Source organism: Saccopteryx leptura, chromosome 3 (genome assembly GCF_036850995.1).
Source record: "Saccopteryx leptura isolate mSacLep1 chromosome 3, mSacLep1_pri_phased_curated, whole genome shotgun sequence".
In the NCBI taxonomy this organism is placed as follows: Eukaryota; Metazoa; Chordata; class Mammalia; order Chiroptera; family Emballonuridae; genus Saccopteryx; species Saccopteryx leptura.
The window spans coordinates 94,348,947-94,365,330 of NC_089505.1; the positions used below are offsets into that span (position 1 = coordinate 94,348,947).

The 16,384-nt window shown below is 47.7% G+C and overlaps 2 protein-coding genes across 3 annotated transcripts in view; one reads left to right on the plus strand and one right to left on the minus strand.

Annotated features, from left to right (window-relative positions):
* Window positions 1-11,015, minus strand: part of ZBTB17 (zinc finger and BTB domain containing 17) — a 31,553-nt gene extending 20,538 nt beyond the window's left edge. For both annotated transcript variants that reach the window (XR_010750193.1, XM_066375169.1), the window contains exons 1-2: window positions 10,867-11,015; window positions 9,780-9,866 (exon numbers count right to left, since the gene is read on the minus strand). The gene's annotated coding sequence lies outside the window, so the exon portion shown is untranslated. The remainder of the gene's footprint in view (window positions 1-9,779; window positions 9,867-10,866) is intronic.
* Window positions 11,016-13,486: 2,471 nt separating this feature from the next.
* Window positions 13,487-15,156, plus strand: SRARP (steroid receptor associated and regulated protein). Its single transcript, XM_066372020.1, has 2 exons — window positions 13,487-13,568; window positions 14,705-15,156. Exons 1-2 carry the CDS (start codon window positions 13,487-13,489, stop codon window positions 15,130-15,132), a joined length of 510 nt encoding a protein of 169 aa, XP_066228117.1. The 3' UTR covers window positions 15,133-15,156.
* The last annotated feature ends 1,228 nt before the right edge of the window (window positions 15,157-16,384 follow it).

Genomic DNA, 16,384 nt, shown 5'->3' on the forward strand with positions numbered 1-16,384 from the left:
GGTTTCAAGTACCTCTTCACAGAGTAGCTCAAAGTCCCTTAACACTTAGTACCTGCCTCTTCCTGAGGGGGTGGGGCTGTGCTGTTGGTCCAAAACCATAATAAACACAGGCTGGGAATTCCTGCCTCTCATCACATTGAGAAGGAAACATCCGTGTCTCTGGAGGGCGGTACGAGACACTGGGAAGGGACCCCTGGAAGAGGGAAAGGGAAAGGGATGTGTCCTTTTCACTTGTATGTATATCCTTTCCGTATTTTTTTGTTTATCCATTTGTAAGTATTATCTACTAAAACCAAGAAAACAAAGGAAATAGGGAAGGAGAGAGAAAAATGTCCACAAAGTCAGTTTCTTTGTTCCTGTTTACCATAAAACTTTAAGAGATGGTGACTAAAAATTCAAAAGGGGAAAAACAAACTTATAAGGGAAATGGAAAATTATGGTAATTTCCACAAAGAATGTGTCACTCAGGAAAACTTTATGAGCAAAGATTCCTTAAGGGGACAAAACTGAAAATGCCCTAGAAGGGCAGCTGGTGGCCTTTTGCAGACAGAGCTGAAGCCCTCCACGCGGTGAGGAAGCCGAAGACCTCCCCGGGGAGCTCATACACACAGGGTGCGTGTGACCTCAGGGAGTTTACTGACTCCCTGGGCCCAGTTCAAACTCCTGTCTTGGAATGGAGCCAAGCTAGTTAAGTACCTCCGGCGAGAGTACTCGAGCACTTAAATCATAGCACCTCAATTTCCTTTCTGTAAAATGGGATGGTAATAAAAGTTTCCACATCATGAAGTTGCTGTTGGCCAACCCCATTATTATTATATATTTATATCCATGCCAGCAATATGGGTAAGTCAGCGAGGAAAAGGGGAAGCTAATGCTCTAATCCTTACCCTACCTTCTAAAAACAGGTGTAAAAATCTCAGTCGCCCAGGCAGGCACCCATCCCAGATGAAGCTCCAGCCTGGGAAAAGACAGGACAAGGCCCTGCAAACCACGACGCTTCCTCCACTCAACAGGAGCTACAGCGCCAGGCAGACGTGCTCTGCACTTGGCAGAAGCCACCCTCTTCCTACCAAGAACACAGTGATTTCGAAGGAGCCATGAGGAAGAAGAGAGAACACACAATTCCAAAAGAAGAGTGAGTTGTCACATGACACTAGTGAAGATCAACAATCCAAGCCCGAAGAAAGGAGGTGCCTGAGTACAGATCGTTAGGAGGAGGATGTGTTTTGACTTCAGTGTCGGGCATGCGTTTTGCATCTCTCATTCCGAGTTTGTTTCCTCATGAGGATGAGTGACGGCGATGGTTCCTTCTAGTGTGAAGATTAATACGTTTTGAGTAAATAATTTCATCAGTAAGTTTGCCGGATGACAAATTCATGCCTTTGAATTATAACAGATACTGTGAGAGTGATAATAGAAATGAGATATTTACCTAGCATTTTTCATTTAAAACTTTCCCTATATTGAAAATCTTAATATTCCAAGCACGAACGTGAACTATGTCAGACATGAACATCAGCTAGGAACTATGAGCATATATACACTACATAAGCCAACATCAAATTTGTATATTTACTAATCCAAAGGGAATTAAACTGCATTTAATATTTTGTAAAACTTAACTTGGAAAAACAAATTGAGTGAGAGGATATTTTAGAGGGATGTTTTGGGAAATCTCAAAAACTCCTACTAGGTCCAGATAAAGTGTGGTCAAGAACACCATGTCTCAGTGTCCGCTGATTTTTTAGAAACTGCTGGGCCCCTCGAGTCCAGAGCCCAAGTGCTACTCTGGAAAACAGTTTCTGGACAGCAGCTGTGGGATCAGCAGCGGCCTGAGTCCCGGCCCTTGCCGAAACAGCGCTGTCTGTCCACCTCCTGCCCACCAAACCCCCTCCTGCCCCTCCAACCCCCTCCGCGGGCAGCGAGGATGAATCAGCAAAGCTGCAGAAAGCCTTCTCACTTCTCAGGGTGACTTGCAGCCCTGGCAGGTTTTCAGCCAGCCCTTTTCAAGTGGGAGTTTAGCTTCAGAGAGAAACTTAGACACTACCCCCTAGTGCTGCGTGGTTCCTAGTCCTGGGGCAGGCAGCCAGAGAGGCAGAAGCAGAGACACAGCGAGACAAGAGACACGACTGCATGTGCTACGCCAGGACTGCTCTGTTAGGTATGCTGGCCGACTCCTGGTTCTTAGCAGCATGAAAGGATTGGTCAGAACTCTCAACGTTCCATTTCATTCCTGTTACCCTTCTCGCCTCAATGTCCCAAATGCAAATATATACTGGGGGGAAAGATTTACAACCCAAACGGTAAATAAGAGTTAATAGTCCTGATATGCAAAAGGCTCTTAAAAATTAATCCACAGTGAATGTACGTCCACGCAAAAGCTGTAGACAAATGTTAACAGTGGCATTATTTTTAAGTCAAAAGGTGAAAACAACCCAAATGTCCATCAGTTGATGAATGGATAAGTAAGATGTGGTATGTCCATACAATGGAGTATTATTTGACAATAAAAAATATGATACTAATACATGCTACAACATGAATGAACCTTGAAAATATTACACAAAGTAGAAGAAGCTAGTCATAAAAGACAAGTAGCACGATTTCACTGATACGAAATGCCCAGAACAGGCAAATCCATAAAGATAGAGAAAGTAGTTGTCTAGGGCTGGTGGAGACAGAGATCAATGCATGACTGCTAATGGGTGGTAGATTTCTTTGGGGACAGTGAAAATGTTCTGAAACTAGATATGGTGATGGCTGCATGATTCTGTGAATATACTAAAAGCCACTGAATTGTGTACTTTTAAAGGGTGACCTATATGATAAGTGATCATCTTACTAATGCTGTTATAAAAATTAATTGACAAAAAGTCACCTGACAGAAAAATGCATCAAAGACATGGATAGGCAATTCACAAAAGGAGAAATATGAGAGAGAGGTAAGTATACTCTATACAGGGGGGGAAAAAAGGATGTTCAGCCTCACTAGCAGTCAGAGAACTATAAATAAACACAGGATACCACCTTCCAGCATTAAACCAGCAACAACTGAAAAGTCTGCCAGTTTCCACTGTGGCCAGGGCATGCTCCCAGTGAGCAGGGGCAGACACAGCGCACTGCGCCTGGACGGCAGCCTGCCAACACCGAAGCAAAAGTTTGATGCCGTCACTGCTCGGGTAAAAATTAATGTTCGGGTGTAATTGATCAGAGAGCCGACAGTGCAGGTGCCAACTGTAAGGAAACTTCGAGTCCTGGTAAAAGACCATGCCCAGACAAAACCCTGCCTTGCTAATAATAAGCTCCACCATGCTGAGCACTCAGAGGTGACTGGCAGGAGAAATTGTGGAGTCGTTGTTTCCAAAGGGCAGCGGCACATGGCTCGAACACCATCACCAGAGGCAATGAGGGAATACATGGAAGAGCTCCCGTGGCCACCTACCTGCAAAGTCTGCTAACACCGCAGTTGGGAGGATGTGAAGTAAACACAACTGTCAGTTGAAGTATAAACTGGGGAAACCACTTTGGAAACCACTTGGTATTATTTGGTCCAACTGAGAATGCACGCACCCAGTGATCAGGCCCACATCTGGGGGCGCACCCCGGAGAGGCTGCACATGAGTGCCCCACAAATGCTCACAGAAGAACCATTAGTCTCAGCAAAATACTGGAAACAAACCAAATGTCCATCAGCAATAGGAAGGCTCGATAAATTCTCATACAGTGGAACACAAGTCATCAATGAAGATGCAATACAACTACAGGCAACGCGGGTTAATCTCAAGAATGAATATGAAGCCAAAACGTTAAGTCACTGAAGAAAACAACATGGTTATGTGGTAAGGTGTAAAACTTAGTATTGGCAACGCCATTTTAAAGAGGAAAAGTCAGGCTTCTTGCCCCCTCCTTTCTTTAGAGAATGGAGGGTGAAGAATGTTGGAGCTTCCTGGCTTACAAGGACAACTGGGTCATCTACTCATAGTTTAACAATAGTTCTCAGAAAGAATAAAGGTTATCTGCCTGACCAGGCGGTGGCACAGTGGATAGAGCATCGGTCTGGGATGCGGAAGGACCCAGGTTCGAGACCCCAAGTTCGCCAGCTTGGACCCAAGGTCGCTGGCTCCAGCAAGTGGTTACTCGGTCTGCTGAAGGCCCACGGTCAAGGCACATATGAGAAAGCAATCAATGAACAACTAAGGAGTCCCAACGAAAAACTGATGATTGATGCTTCTCATCCCTCTCCGTTCCTGTCTGTCTGTCCCTATCTATCCCTCTCTCTGTAAAAAATAAATGAATTTAAAACAGAGAAAAAAAAAAAAGAATAAAGGTTATCTGAAGAACTTCCTTTCCCCTTCAATGGGACCCTTTAGGAGACAATGTTTACATATCCTACACTGATTTTAACTCTTCCCCCCCTCCTGAAGTCCTGAGATTAACATATACCTCTAAAGGGATGGGGGGGGTAGACACTAAAAGATTTGTGAATGTCTTTAATATGTAAAAGGACATTGTGTTACCTTATAAGTTTTAACATGTAAGAATGTTTTTTCCTTTTAATAGATCCTATAGACAAATGTTGTAAGCTTGTTAATGATTGACTATTGTGTCATGCTCCCCCTCCTTTTCCCCCCAACCTGTATATGATCAAGTGTATGTAACTAGCCTCAGAGCTATATTCGAGGCTACACGATTTGGGTTAGCTATACTCCATGTAAGTCATATGTAGCCGGCTTATTATTATTATTTTTTGTATTTTTCTGAAGTTGGAAACGGGGAGGCAGTCAGACAGACTCCTGCATGCGCCCGACTGGGATCCACTCAGCACACCCACCAGGAGGCGATACTCTGCCCATCTGGGGCGTCGCTCTGTTGCAACCAGAGCCATTCCAGCGCCTGAGGCAGAGGCCACAGAGCCATCCTCAGTGCCCGGGCCAACTTTGCTCCAATGGAGCCTTGGTTGTGGGAGGGGAAGAGAGAGACAGAGAGGAAGGAGAGGGGGAGGGGTGGAGAAGCAGATGGGCACCTCTCCTGTGTGCCCTGGCCAGGAATGGAACCCGGGACTCCTGCACGCCAAGACAACGCTCTACCACTGAGCCAACCGGCCAGGGCCTATAGCCGGCTTATTAATAAATCTCCTCCTAAAAATTCTTCTGTATCCTGCCTTGGTGTCTCTATGTAACATGTGGAATTTAGGTACGCTACTTTATAACAGTTATATCAATTCAAAATCCTGCAAAATTAAACAATATATTGTTTAGCAACACACACACAGGGGGAGAACTATAAAAAAAAGGCAAGAGAATAACAAAAGTATAATTCAGTGATTACCTGGGGCGAAGGGGAGGGGGACAGGATCAGGGAGGGGCCCTCTAAAAGCAGTGGTCACATTCCTTTTGTATGCAGAGTGATGCGTGCTTCTTGTATTCTTATTACTTAAATTGTCTATTTTGTATCCAGTCGATGTTACAACAAAAACATTTTTTTAAACAAGTTTTAACAATGTTCTTTCTGACTTTAAACAGTGTATTGAATCATTAACTTGGGCAGTTGACTGAATTATAGCAAACCAGGAAAGTCCCTGACAGGGGCCACTCGGCCAGCCGGGGACTAATGAAATGAGCAGTGTTGCCTGACCTGTGGTGGCACAGTGGATAAAGTGTCGACCTGGAACACTGAGGTTGCCGGTTCAAAACTCTGCACTTGTCTGGTCAAGGCACATATGGAAGTTGATGCTTCCTGCTCCTGCCCCCTTTCTCTCTCTCTCTCACTCTCTCACCTCTTTAAAAAAAGGAATAAATAAATTTTAAAAATTAAAAAGAAATGAGCAGTGCTTCACCCACCTGGCCTCGGGGCTAGAGAGACAGAGCTGTCCCTGGGCAGAGGAATCTTTCATTCAGGACAGGAAAGGGACTGCTTAGATCAGGGGTCGGGAACCTATGGCTCACGAGCCAGATGTGGTTCTTTTTTTTAAGTTTTTTTAAGATGTGGTTCTTTTGATGGCTGCATCTGGCTCACAGAAAAATCTTTAATAAAAATAATAATGTTAAAAATATAAAACATTCTCATGTACTATAATCCATTCATTTCCTACCACTCATGTTCATGCGTTGCGGGTGGCTGGAGCCAATCACAGCTGTTCTCTGGGACAATACCGAATTTTTATTGGATAATGCATAAAGTACACGGGTCGTTGTATGGCTCTCATGGAATTACATTTTAAAATATGTGGCATTCATGGCTCTCTCGGCCAAAAAGGTTCCCGATCCCTGGCTTAGATGAATAGTTCCAGTAGAGGAAGTGCTGGGGGGGGGGGGGGGGGAACAGGTTCTGCTGCCAGACCTTTAAAAAATCCTAAAGACCAGAAGCTGAATACGTTTTTTGATGTTACAATGAACCCACCAGGCCTGCTTTCTGGCCTGGTCCCCACTGTGCTGCAGTTGCCACCTCTGAGCCTCTGGGGTTTAGACATGAGTGCACAGCTCTCAGGTCCAACCACGCCCTCTGCCTCCTTCCTTTGAAGCTCAAGTCTTCTCTCTCCAATTTCCTAACAAGCAGGTTTGAATTCAAGAGCCCAAGCCCTAGTTTTCTGCAAGTGTCGGTAGTGATTACATTATTGACCTTAATTGGCCCTCAGACTGTTCAGCTACTGATAGGCAGGAGGACGTTAGAGAGTGCCAGGTACCCGTGCTGACACTCAACACACACCCCTGTAGCAGAGACTGAAATCACAGTACTGACATGCTTACTCTTTGACCTGTATTGTTTCACTCATTTCAAAATCGTTACTGGCCAAAGAAGTAGTAGATGATGGTCTCCAAGACAATATGTTTTGTGCACATAACGTAGTTGGAATTTTTCTCTTTCTCTAAGGTTGAGGGCCCCTCACTTTCACGGTGTCTGTCCATTACCCAACAGCGTGTCACCCAGCCAGACCCCACATCTGAGTACCTCCGTGCCACCCATGCAGGCACCATCCTTCAGGCTATTCGGAATCAAACAGGTTTTGTTCTTCCTCAACTAGACACTTTCTTTTCTTTTGTATTTTCCTGAAGTGAGAAGCAGGGAGGCAGTCAGATAGACTTCCACATGCACCCAACCAGGATCCACTGGCATGCCCACCAAGGGGTGATGCTCAGCCCATCTGGGGCATTGCTCCGTTGTAGCCGGAGCCATTCTAGCACCTGAGGCGGAGGCTATGGAGCTGTCGTCAGCGCCCGGGCCAACTTTGCTCTAATGGAGCCTTGACTTCAGGAGGGGAAGAGAGAGACAGAGAGGAAGGAAAGGGAGAAGGGTAGAAAAGCAGATGGGTGCTTCTCCTGTGTGCTCTGACTGGGAATTGAACCTGGGACTTCCACACGCTGGGCCAATGCTCTGCCGCTGAGCCAACCGGCCGGGGTTTCAACACTTTCTCTCTTGACTGTCTTACGGGTCCTCTTCTCACAAACATGTAATAACGCTAGAGTTACCGATAACGCAGTCAGAGACTCCGCTAAGCATGCTACATGCTTTATACCTCTATCCATCATTTCACCCAATAAAGTTATGTGTGAGGTCATCAATATCCCCATTTTACAGCTAAGGAAACTGAGGCTTAAAGAGGTCGGTACTTTGCCCAAAGGCATACATCTATCAATAGTAAGCAGAAGGAAGAGTATAAGCCCGGGTATATCTGACTCAGTTTTTCTTCTAACCAGTACCCTCTATTGCAGGAGTTCTTAGCTGGGGGTGTCATTGCCCCAGGAGATGTTTCACAATGTCTTGAGACATATTCAGCTGTCACAGTTGAAGGTAGGTGGGGACTACTGGCATCTATGTGTAGAGGCCAGGGATGCCACTAAACACCCTGAAGTGCATGGGACAGCCCTCCACAAACTTAACCAGTCCCAAAAGTCAATAATGTCAAGGTTGAGAAACTCTACTCTACTGGAAAAAGAGGGAAAGACAGAGAAACTACCTCCTGACTTTAACTCTCACAGTTCAGGTTGTAGTTCTCCATGTCTGCATCCCCTGTGACAGTCAGGTAACAAGAAAACCACCGGGTCCTCCTCCCTCTTCACTCAACAGCATGCCGACCCCACACCATCGTGTCACACACACCACACACAGCACACTGGAGTTCTCTCCAGCCCTGGCTGCTGGCCTCTCTCCAGCCAATCAAAGCTGACCGACCATCCATCCATCCAACAATGTTTACTGGGCACTAGTTATATGCCAGGAAATGAGCTACTCAGTGGGAATACCAGGAGAAACCAGACCCTGTCCCTGCATGCAGGATGCTGGCCTAGCAGGGAGAGAGACAAGGAAACCTAAGATTATAACATAGGGATACTAAGAAATCACAGAGGAGGAGCCCCAAACTCAGCTGTGGTGGGGCTGAGTGGGCTCTGAGACGACTTCCTAGAAGCCTTTGAATTTGAAGAAATTAAACCAGAAGAGGGAACCTTTTCCTTCCAAAGGACCCCTCACCAGATATCAGGGTATGGTCCCTGAGAATCCACAGGTTGACAACTTCAATGAGAAAGCCTGGTAGAACTCCCGAAGACAGGGAGGGACAGAGCAGTCCCGGCACAACCTCCAGGGAGCACAGCCCGCTGGCTTCCCCACAGGCTTAGGCCTTTCACTGCAATCCTAACTGACCTCTCCAGCTTCAAACCATTCTGCATCTTGCAGCAGGAGGTAACTAACATTTGCACATCGGACCTTGTGAATGACACGCTTGATCTCACATAATTCTCAAAACAGTTCTGCAAGGTCGAGATTGTTATCTCTATCTTACAGATGAGGAGACTGAGGCACAGCAATAAAGGAACTGGACCTTAGGGCATAGCGCCACTAACCAGGAAAGCAGGGATTCACAGCCAACACCGGAGTCCACGTTGCCTCTATCTGAGGGGATCGTTACCGTTATCAATCCAAGGCAGGTCGTTCACTCTAAATCTTCACCAGCCACCCCTCTGCAATCCAGTCACACAAGGGACCAAGCTGGTTCTCTCAACCAGCTTTCCCTCCAGTATTTTAACAGTCACAATTCACTCTTGGTACACCAGACGCTTATGTTTGGGGACATGCTGTACAAACACATGTATCTTTACACATTAGAACCATCAAAGGAATGAGCGCATGCTACCCACTCTGTCTTTCCCTTTCTGTCAAATTAAGTGCATACACAATGGTAGGAGCTGAAGCAGCCAGCTTACACCATGAGCTGGAAGTTTAGGTTTGAACAAGGAGAGGCACATGATCAGTGCAGCCCTGCTCCTGGATGACTTCACAAAACAGAGTACGCTGCTTGACCAGCTCTGGACTGTCTGCTTCCAGACTAATAAGGGGCAAGGGTCCTAGTCAGATAGCTCAGTTGGTTAGAGCATTATCCCAGTACACAAAGGTTGATGGTTCAATCCCTGGTCAGGACACATACAGAAACAGATTGATGTCTCTGTCTCTCTCTCTCTCTTCTCTATCTAAAATCAATAAATAAAAGTTTAAAAAATAATAAGAAGCAAAGAATAAACTTCTATTTTGTTTCAGATACTGTTTTGGAATTGCTTTGTTGGAGCATTTTAATATTGTACTTAGTTAAAACAAAGTATGAGCATTAACCAGTGATGAACTCAGTCTGGTCTCTGTTGGCAAAACAACAATAATACCTACTAGGATTCTGTCATTTGTATAACTTTAAAGGAACCGCTATCTCAACAGAGTGATCTGAATCACGCTGAGCCTTAAGAAAGACAAACTGACCTACTGGTTTGTTTCATCCTTGAGTATTACAGACATACCTCAGATTTCCAAGTAGCCCAGGCTACTCTTGTCTGACAGTCTGTCTGGGTAAACTCCAGCTTGGCTCTCCTTCTCCCACTCATTACCTGAATCAAAGACACCCAAGTGGAAAACGTGATGAGAACCCAAAGGGTACCTGCTTCCGTGAGAGCTGCTCTTTCATTCATTCATCAAACACAGGTTAATGCAGAGCACTGAGCACAAAACCTGACACACAGTGCTCACTAGCAGGACTCTTAACAAGCCTCCAGGATCAGTCCCTTTAATAGTCTTCACATAGCCAGAAGTCATCTTTCTAATCCACAAATCTGACTCTTAAATGACTTCCCATTAACCTAACATTTAAACTCCATGACTAGATTTAAAGGCCCCCAGGATAGACCACAGCCTGCTTCTCTAGTCTTAACTCCCATCTCTAAGAGGGAGAACCTAATGTGCTTAAAGACACAGCTGGCAAGCACAGACACAGAAGCCAAGCTGCCTGGCCCCACAGTTCATTTTTAGTCACTATGCCAGTCTTGGATCATTTGCTCTATCCTCAAAACCCATCAGGTGCTGAACCACCCTCTTTGGAATGAATGAATAAATGGCTGAAAGAAAGAAAGAATGAATGAATCAATCAAGGAAATAACTGTATACAGGGGCAGTGTCCGCCGCCTACTCTGCCCTGGCAGGCCAGTGCCCTCTGCCCCGGCCAGCGAGTGTGAGCGGCCTCGGCGCCCCGCCACCTCGCGGCCACAGAACGCCCACCCGCTGCGGCGCGCGGGGTCAAGGGGCGGTGACAGCCGGGCGGCAGGGGCGGAGATGCTACCAGCTGGGGTGTCACCCAGCCCAGGAGGTGACTCGCGCTCCCCTGCGGGGACTGCCGGTCCGCCCACTCACTTCCCGCCTGTTCCCCCAGTGGCACACCCCGCCCAGCTGCCCCTCACCCTCCCGCCCCGTGGGTTCCCCTCGGTCCGGGTTCCCTTCCCATTCCATTTCCCTCCCCTCCCCCACACAACCGTCCGGGTGTCCCGCCGCACCCCATCCGCCGCCTCCGCCCGGATCCTGGGACTCCCCCGGCTCCGAGCACTTGCTGACCCTCACCTGCCATGTCCCAGACCCCACCGCTGAGGGAGGTGCATCACGGCCGCGAGAAGGCCGGGGACTGCACTTCAGAGCAGACAAAGGGCGCCGCCATGTTAGAGTCGGGCGGAACCGACCTCGCTGGCTTCCCGGGTGCAACTTCCGCCGCATGCGCAGCGCCCGCGCTGGGCCAGGACCGCAGACAGGCGCATGCGCCCAGCCACCCAGAAGTTTTATAGTAACTTCTGCTCTTAGAATTGTTCTTGTAACCTTTCCCTGGTTTTGTACTGCGTAGGTGACAATAACAGCTTTCACTAAGGTGACCTATCGTCCTCCTGTAGGGAGGATAGTCCTTCTTTTATAAGTTCCGTCCTTCCTCGAAAAGTGTCCTCCTACATGTCCTCCTTTTTGATATTAGAAGATTAATCTGTAAATGTCCATATTCGATTGATGCAGAGTCGATCCATTGCGTGTGATGTGTTGTGATGTATTTGTATCTAAATGAGTACTTTTTTCTTACAATTATTAAAAATTAATAGGCATGTAAGCATAATTACAATATAAAATATTACAAATGTTTTTATTAGGCATTTATCATAGTGTATTATTGTAATTATTTAAATTGTTTCTTTTATTTACAATATTGTTTCCTTCCATTTATTTTTGTCCTCTTTTTCATTGTAAAACAGTTGGTCACCTTACTTTTATGTATGGGTTCAGCGCTTACTGTGTACCAGGCACTGTGTTATCTCACTGAACTTCTCACCGCCAGGGCTGGGTAGCTTGGTTAGTTAGAGAGCATGGTCCCAAAGTGCAGCGGTTGCCGGCTTGATCCCCAGTCAGCACATAAATAGATCAGCGTTCCTTTCTCTTTCTCTTTCTCTCTCCCCTCTTCCTCTCTAGCAAAAAAACAAAGAAGAAAAGAAAAAAAAAAAAGTACCCCCGATAGGACAGACTGTTCTCCACAAATTTATGACTGCTAGCCTTAAGTGGGACTTCCCCAAATGTCCTGCTAACTCCTAGTCCTTTCCTCACAGTGACTTAAAGAACCTCAAAAGCTCAGCACGCGGCCCTGGCGTGCAGGGGACCCGGGTTCGATTCCCGGCCAGGGCACATAGGAGAAGCGCCCATTTGCTTCTCCACCCCCTCCCCCTCCTTCCTCTCTGTCTCTCTCTTCCCCTCCCACAGCCAAGGCTCCATTGGAGCAAAGATGGCCCGGGCGCTGGGGATGGCTCCTTGGCCTCTGCCCCAGGCGCTAGAGTGGCTCTGGTCACGGCAGAGCGACACCCCAGAGGGGCAGAGCATCGCCCCCTGGTGGGCAGAGCGTCGCCCCTGGTGGGCGTGCCGGGTGGATCCCGGTCGGGCGGTCGGGCGCATGCAGGAGTCTGTCTGACTGTCTCTCCCCATTTCCAGCTTCAGAAAAATACAAAAAAATAAAATAAAATAAAATAAAGCTCAGCGCGGTTTACTTCACTTTTTTTTTGCAGAAAATGAAGAGCAAATCTTAAGAAACCCTTTTGTCTTCTCAGGAATAAGCATACAAATCTGCTTCTGTGTTCATCTGTGTGGAAAGTAGTCAATCAGGACCCGGCATCTTTTCCTTCCAGAATCTAAAAAGTAAAAAATTTCTTTCCCAGACTCAGCTGCAGTTAAAATCCCAGATACAGATGGGTTCTGACAGTTGGTAAGATTTGGAAGGTAGAGTGAGGGAGTAGCTGTTGGCCTATTGATGGTAGCTGATTTCTCCTACAAGCTTCAGAGATATCTGAGTCAACCTCAATAGAATTTCCAGCAATGATACAGGCTGATAAGTGGCAATCATGCTGAGTGAATTTGACTAGAATCATTGGGTCTACATTCTTCATACAACATCAGGGTGAATAAATCGCAGACTGGCACATTTCTGTGGCACCAGTCCGCAGACTGCCAGTTGAAAAACACTGCTATAAACTGTGTCCTCCCCAAATCCACATTTTGAAAACTGACCCCCAATGTGATGGTATTAGGAGGTTGTCATCTTTGGAAAGTGATTAGATCATGAAGAGGAAGCCCTTATAAAAGAGACCCTAGAGAGCTCCTTGTCCCAGAAAAAAAGATAGCAGTCTATGAACTGTTAAGCAGGTCTTCAACAAAAACCAAATCTGCAGATGCCTTGATTTTGGACTTCCCAACCTCCAAAACGATGAGAAATAAATATTTGTTGTTTAAGTCCCTCAGACCAAGCACACGTTACGTAAGTCCATAAATTCTTAGGTAGGAAAAAACATAGCAAAGCAAAACTGGTTAGGCAGCCAGATAATAACTGAGGTTTGGGAAACTGAGGCCTGGATGAGAAGTTTCCAAGGCCTGATCCAAGTCAGGAAGCAGCTGACATTGGAACAAATGGTGTCTGTTTAGTGGAAAGCCTGCCTCCCAAAGACCCAACAAACAATCTTGTTGCCATAACCCTGTGGATCAAAGTAACCCCCTAATTGCCCCAGGCCAATTCCTGTGGCTCCCAGGGGAAGTCACTCAGTGGATCCGGATTCTGTAACTATAAAAGGTCTAGTTGGATGGAGAACTACATCCTGGAAGAGGTTGCCAAAAACTTCTCCTCCTGCCAGTGCTCAGTCAGGCTAGACCAGAGGCAGTGGCGACAGACATGGCCTCATCAAAAGATCCCAGGCACCAGAGAGCCAGTCCCCGAGTCAGGTACCCTGAGACAGATCTGGACACCAGTTCAGGTAGGAGTTGGCAGAGGGTGACTGAGCCCTGAACAAAGACCTGCTTGGGGGGGAGAGGGGCTGGGAGGGGAGAGGCAGAGGGCAGCTGCCCTCCTTAGGGGCTGCCAGGATTCTCAAGCCAGGCATGGACTTCCGTTTTATTTCTTGTATTAACCAACCTAACAGAACATAAGCTTCCTCCTGAGCCTGTGCTGGGGTGAAGAGAATGGAAGTGTTTATTATTTGGATGACTCAAAAACTTACTTTTCTAGACTCAAAGAGACCTGCTCCAGCCCTTGCTTCATGGATAGATGGACCAACTGCCCATGGCTGCTTCTCTCTGGGCTGAGATCTGAGCCGGGTGGGAAGGGCAGAGCAGGGATCCTGGGGACAGAAGGGACCAGGCACTGATGGTGTTTTCTGAGGTTCTGGTGTTATGAGGGGAGGGAGAGACCAGCATGGTGCTCCCTGAGGACCACCGTATTTGCCAAAGCTGAGCTTCAGTTTCCAGATCTGTTAAAGGTGGCTGGGGCTTTTCTCTCGTTCAAGCACCTCGCTGCTCACAGTGTGGTCCGTGGACCAGCAGCGCTGACATCCCCTGGGAGCTTGTTGGAAACGCAGAACCTCAGGCCCCCACCCCAGCACCAGAATCTGCATATGCCCGAGCCATCAGTGTGCACAGTAAAGCGAGAGCTGTGTAGGTAATTTCTGTGCTCCTGGGAGGCAGACGGCCGATCAGGGGGAAGCAAAATTTATTTACTTATTTATCTTTTTAAATTAAAAAATCTTTTTCTATTGATCTTGAGAGAGAAAGTAGCATCAATTCCTTGTTTCACTTAGTTGTTCCATTTAGCTGTGCATTCACTGATTACATCTCGTAAGTGCCCTAACCGGGGGTTGAACCCATAATATCTGGTGCGCCAGGTGCCACCTGGTCAGGGCAAAGGGGTGGCAGGGGCGGAAGGGGGAAGCAGGATTTAAAGTCAGGTCTTTCTGATGCTGAAGTCCATGGCCTTAGACCCCACTCTTCCCATCTCTGTGTGTCCGGCAACATGCAGTTAAACCCTGTGAAATGAACAAGTGAGTCAACAACTGAATTAATAGAATCGCATCGCCTGTTGTGCTAACACAACCTTTGATCTTCTCCTTCCTTCCAGGTGGGAAGCTGGACCACCATCAGAAGGCCATCCCCACAGCTCACCTAACTTTCGTTATCGACTGTGCTCATGGGACACAGCCCTTCCTGGCAGCACAACCCGCACTGCCCCATGCCCCCTGTCCCAACCTAGGATGTATCATCCCTCCAATGAAGACCTACATCTTCTTCTATGGGGACAACCAGCCCCATCCACCTCAGGAGGCCCCCCTAGGTGGGGGGCGCCTCGCCCAGGCCAGGGGCACCCTGCCACCCTGCAAAGGGACTGTGGCCCCCGCTTCCTACCCAGTCAGCCCACTCCACCCCCAAGGGGCTCCTGAAGCCAAGGGAAGCCCCATGAAGACGGTGCCCGCAAGGTCTTCGGCTTGGGGAGTAGTCATGGGCTTGCTCAAAGCCCTCTCCTCCTGTGTCTGTGGGCAGGCGGATTAACTGGAAGAGCCTGCCATGGAGGACCAGGTGGCACGCCCGGTTCAAGTGTCCAGGGGCCGCCCTTCCCGGAGCCCACTGCCTCTCTGCCAGGATCTGCAAAAATGTCAGGGGAAGCCCCACAGCTTTGTTGGAACTTAAATTCTTATCTTAGAGTGAGGGGCTAGGGTGGGGGAGGGGAGGGAAGAAGGGTTAAATAATCGAATAAATAAAGATGATCTTGAACAGGGACAAAACGAGTGACATGTAGACGTGGAGTCAAGGTACTGGGGTGGAAAGTGATGGAGGCAAAGAGCTTTTCTGGTATTGTGGCTGGAAAAGGCCTCACTGAGTGGGTAGCAGTTAAAGTATGATCGAGGCCCTGGCCGGTTGGCTCAATGGTAGAGCGTCGGCCAGGCATGTGGAAGTCCCGGGTTCGATTCCCGGCCAGGGCATACAGAGAAGCGCCCATCTGCTTCTTCACCCTTCCCCCTCTCTTTTATCTCTCTCTCTCTCTCTCTTCCCCTCCCGCAGCCAAGGCTCCATTGGAGCAAAGTTGGCTCGTGCGCTGAGGATGGCTCCATGGCCTCCCCCTCCATGGCCTCCCCCTCAGGCACTAGAATGGCTCTGGTTGCAACAGAGCAATGCCCCAGATGGGCAGAGCATCGCCCCTTGGTGGGCATGCTGGGTGGATCCCGGTTGGGCGCATGCAGGAGTCTGTCTCTCTGCCTCTCCACTTCTAACTTCAGAAAAATACAAAATAATAATAATAATAATAATAATAAATAAAAAAGCATGATTGATAACGTGAGAGGGAGCCAGCTCTGAGAACCACCCTCCAGGGCCATTGGCTGGCATCTTATCCCAAGGTGGACCAGAGTGGGGTCAGAATGCCCTGGTGTGACAGGTAGAAGTGGCACGTTGGCTGCCGTTGTCTTGGCTCACATCCAGGTGTGTAGGTCAAGGAAGCACATGAGACACAGAATGGGGAAGTTCAAGAAGTTAGGCAGTACCTGGCAACTTGGGTGTAAATAAAGGGAGCCGACTTCTCTAGAGGGGCGGAAGTGTGCAAAAGGGAACGGAGTATCATATTTGAACAAATAAGAGATATTATTTATTGAACATCTACTGCATACTGGGCTCGTGCTGCCCCCTAGAGATACAGAAAAAAGAAAGCAGGTGGGGGGTAGGGGGTGTTGGGGCGTTTCTGCTCTGGAGGGCAGTCATGTTCCCCACAGGAAGTGGGGTCCTGTGTGTGTGAGATGCTTGTAGTTTT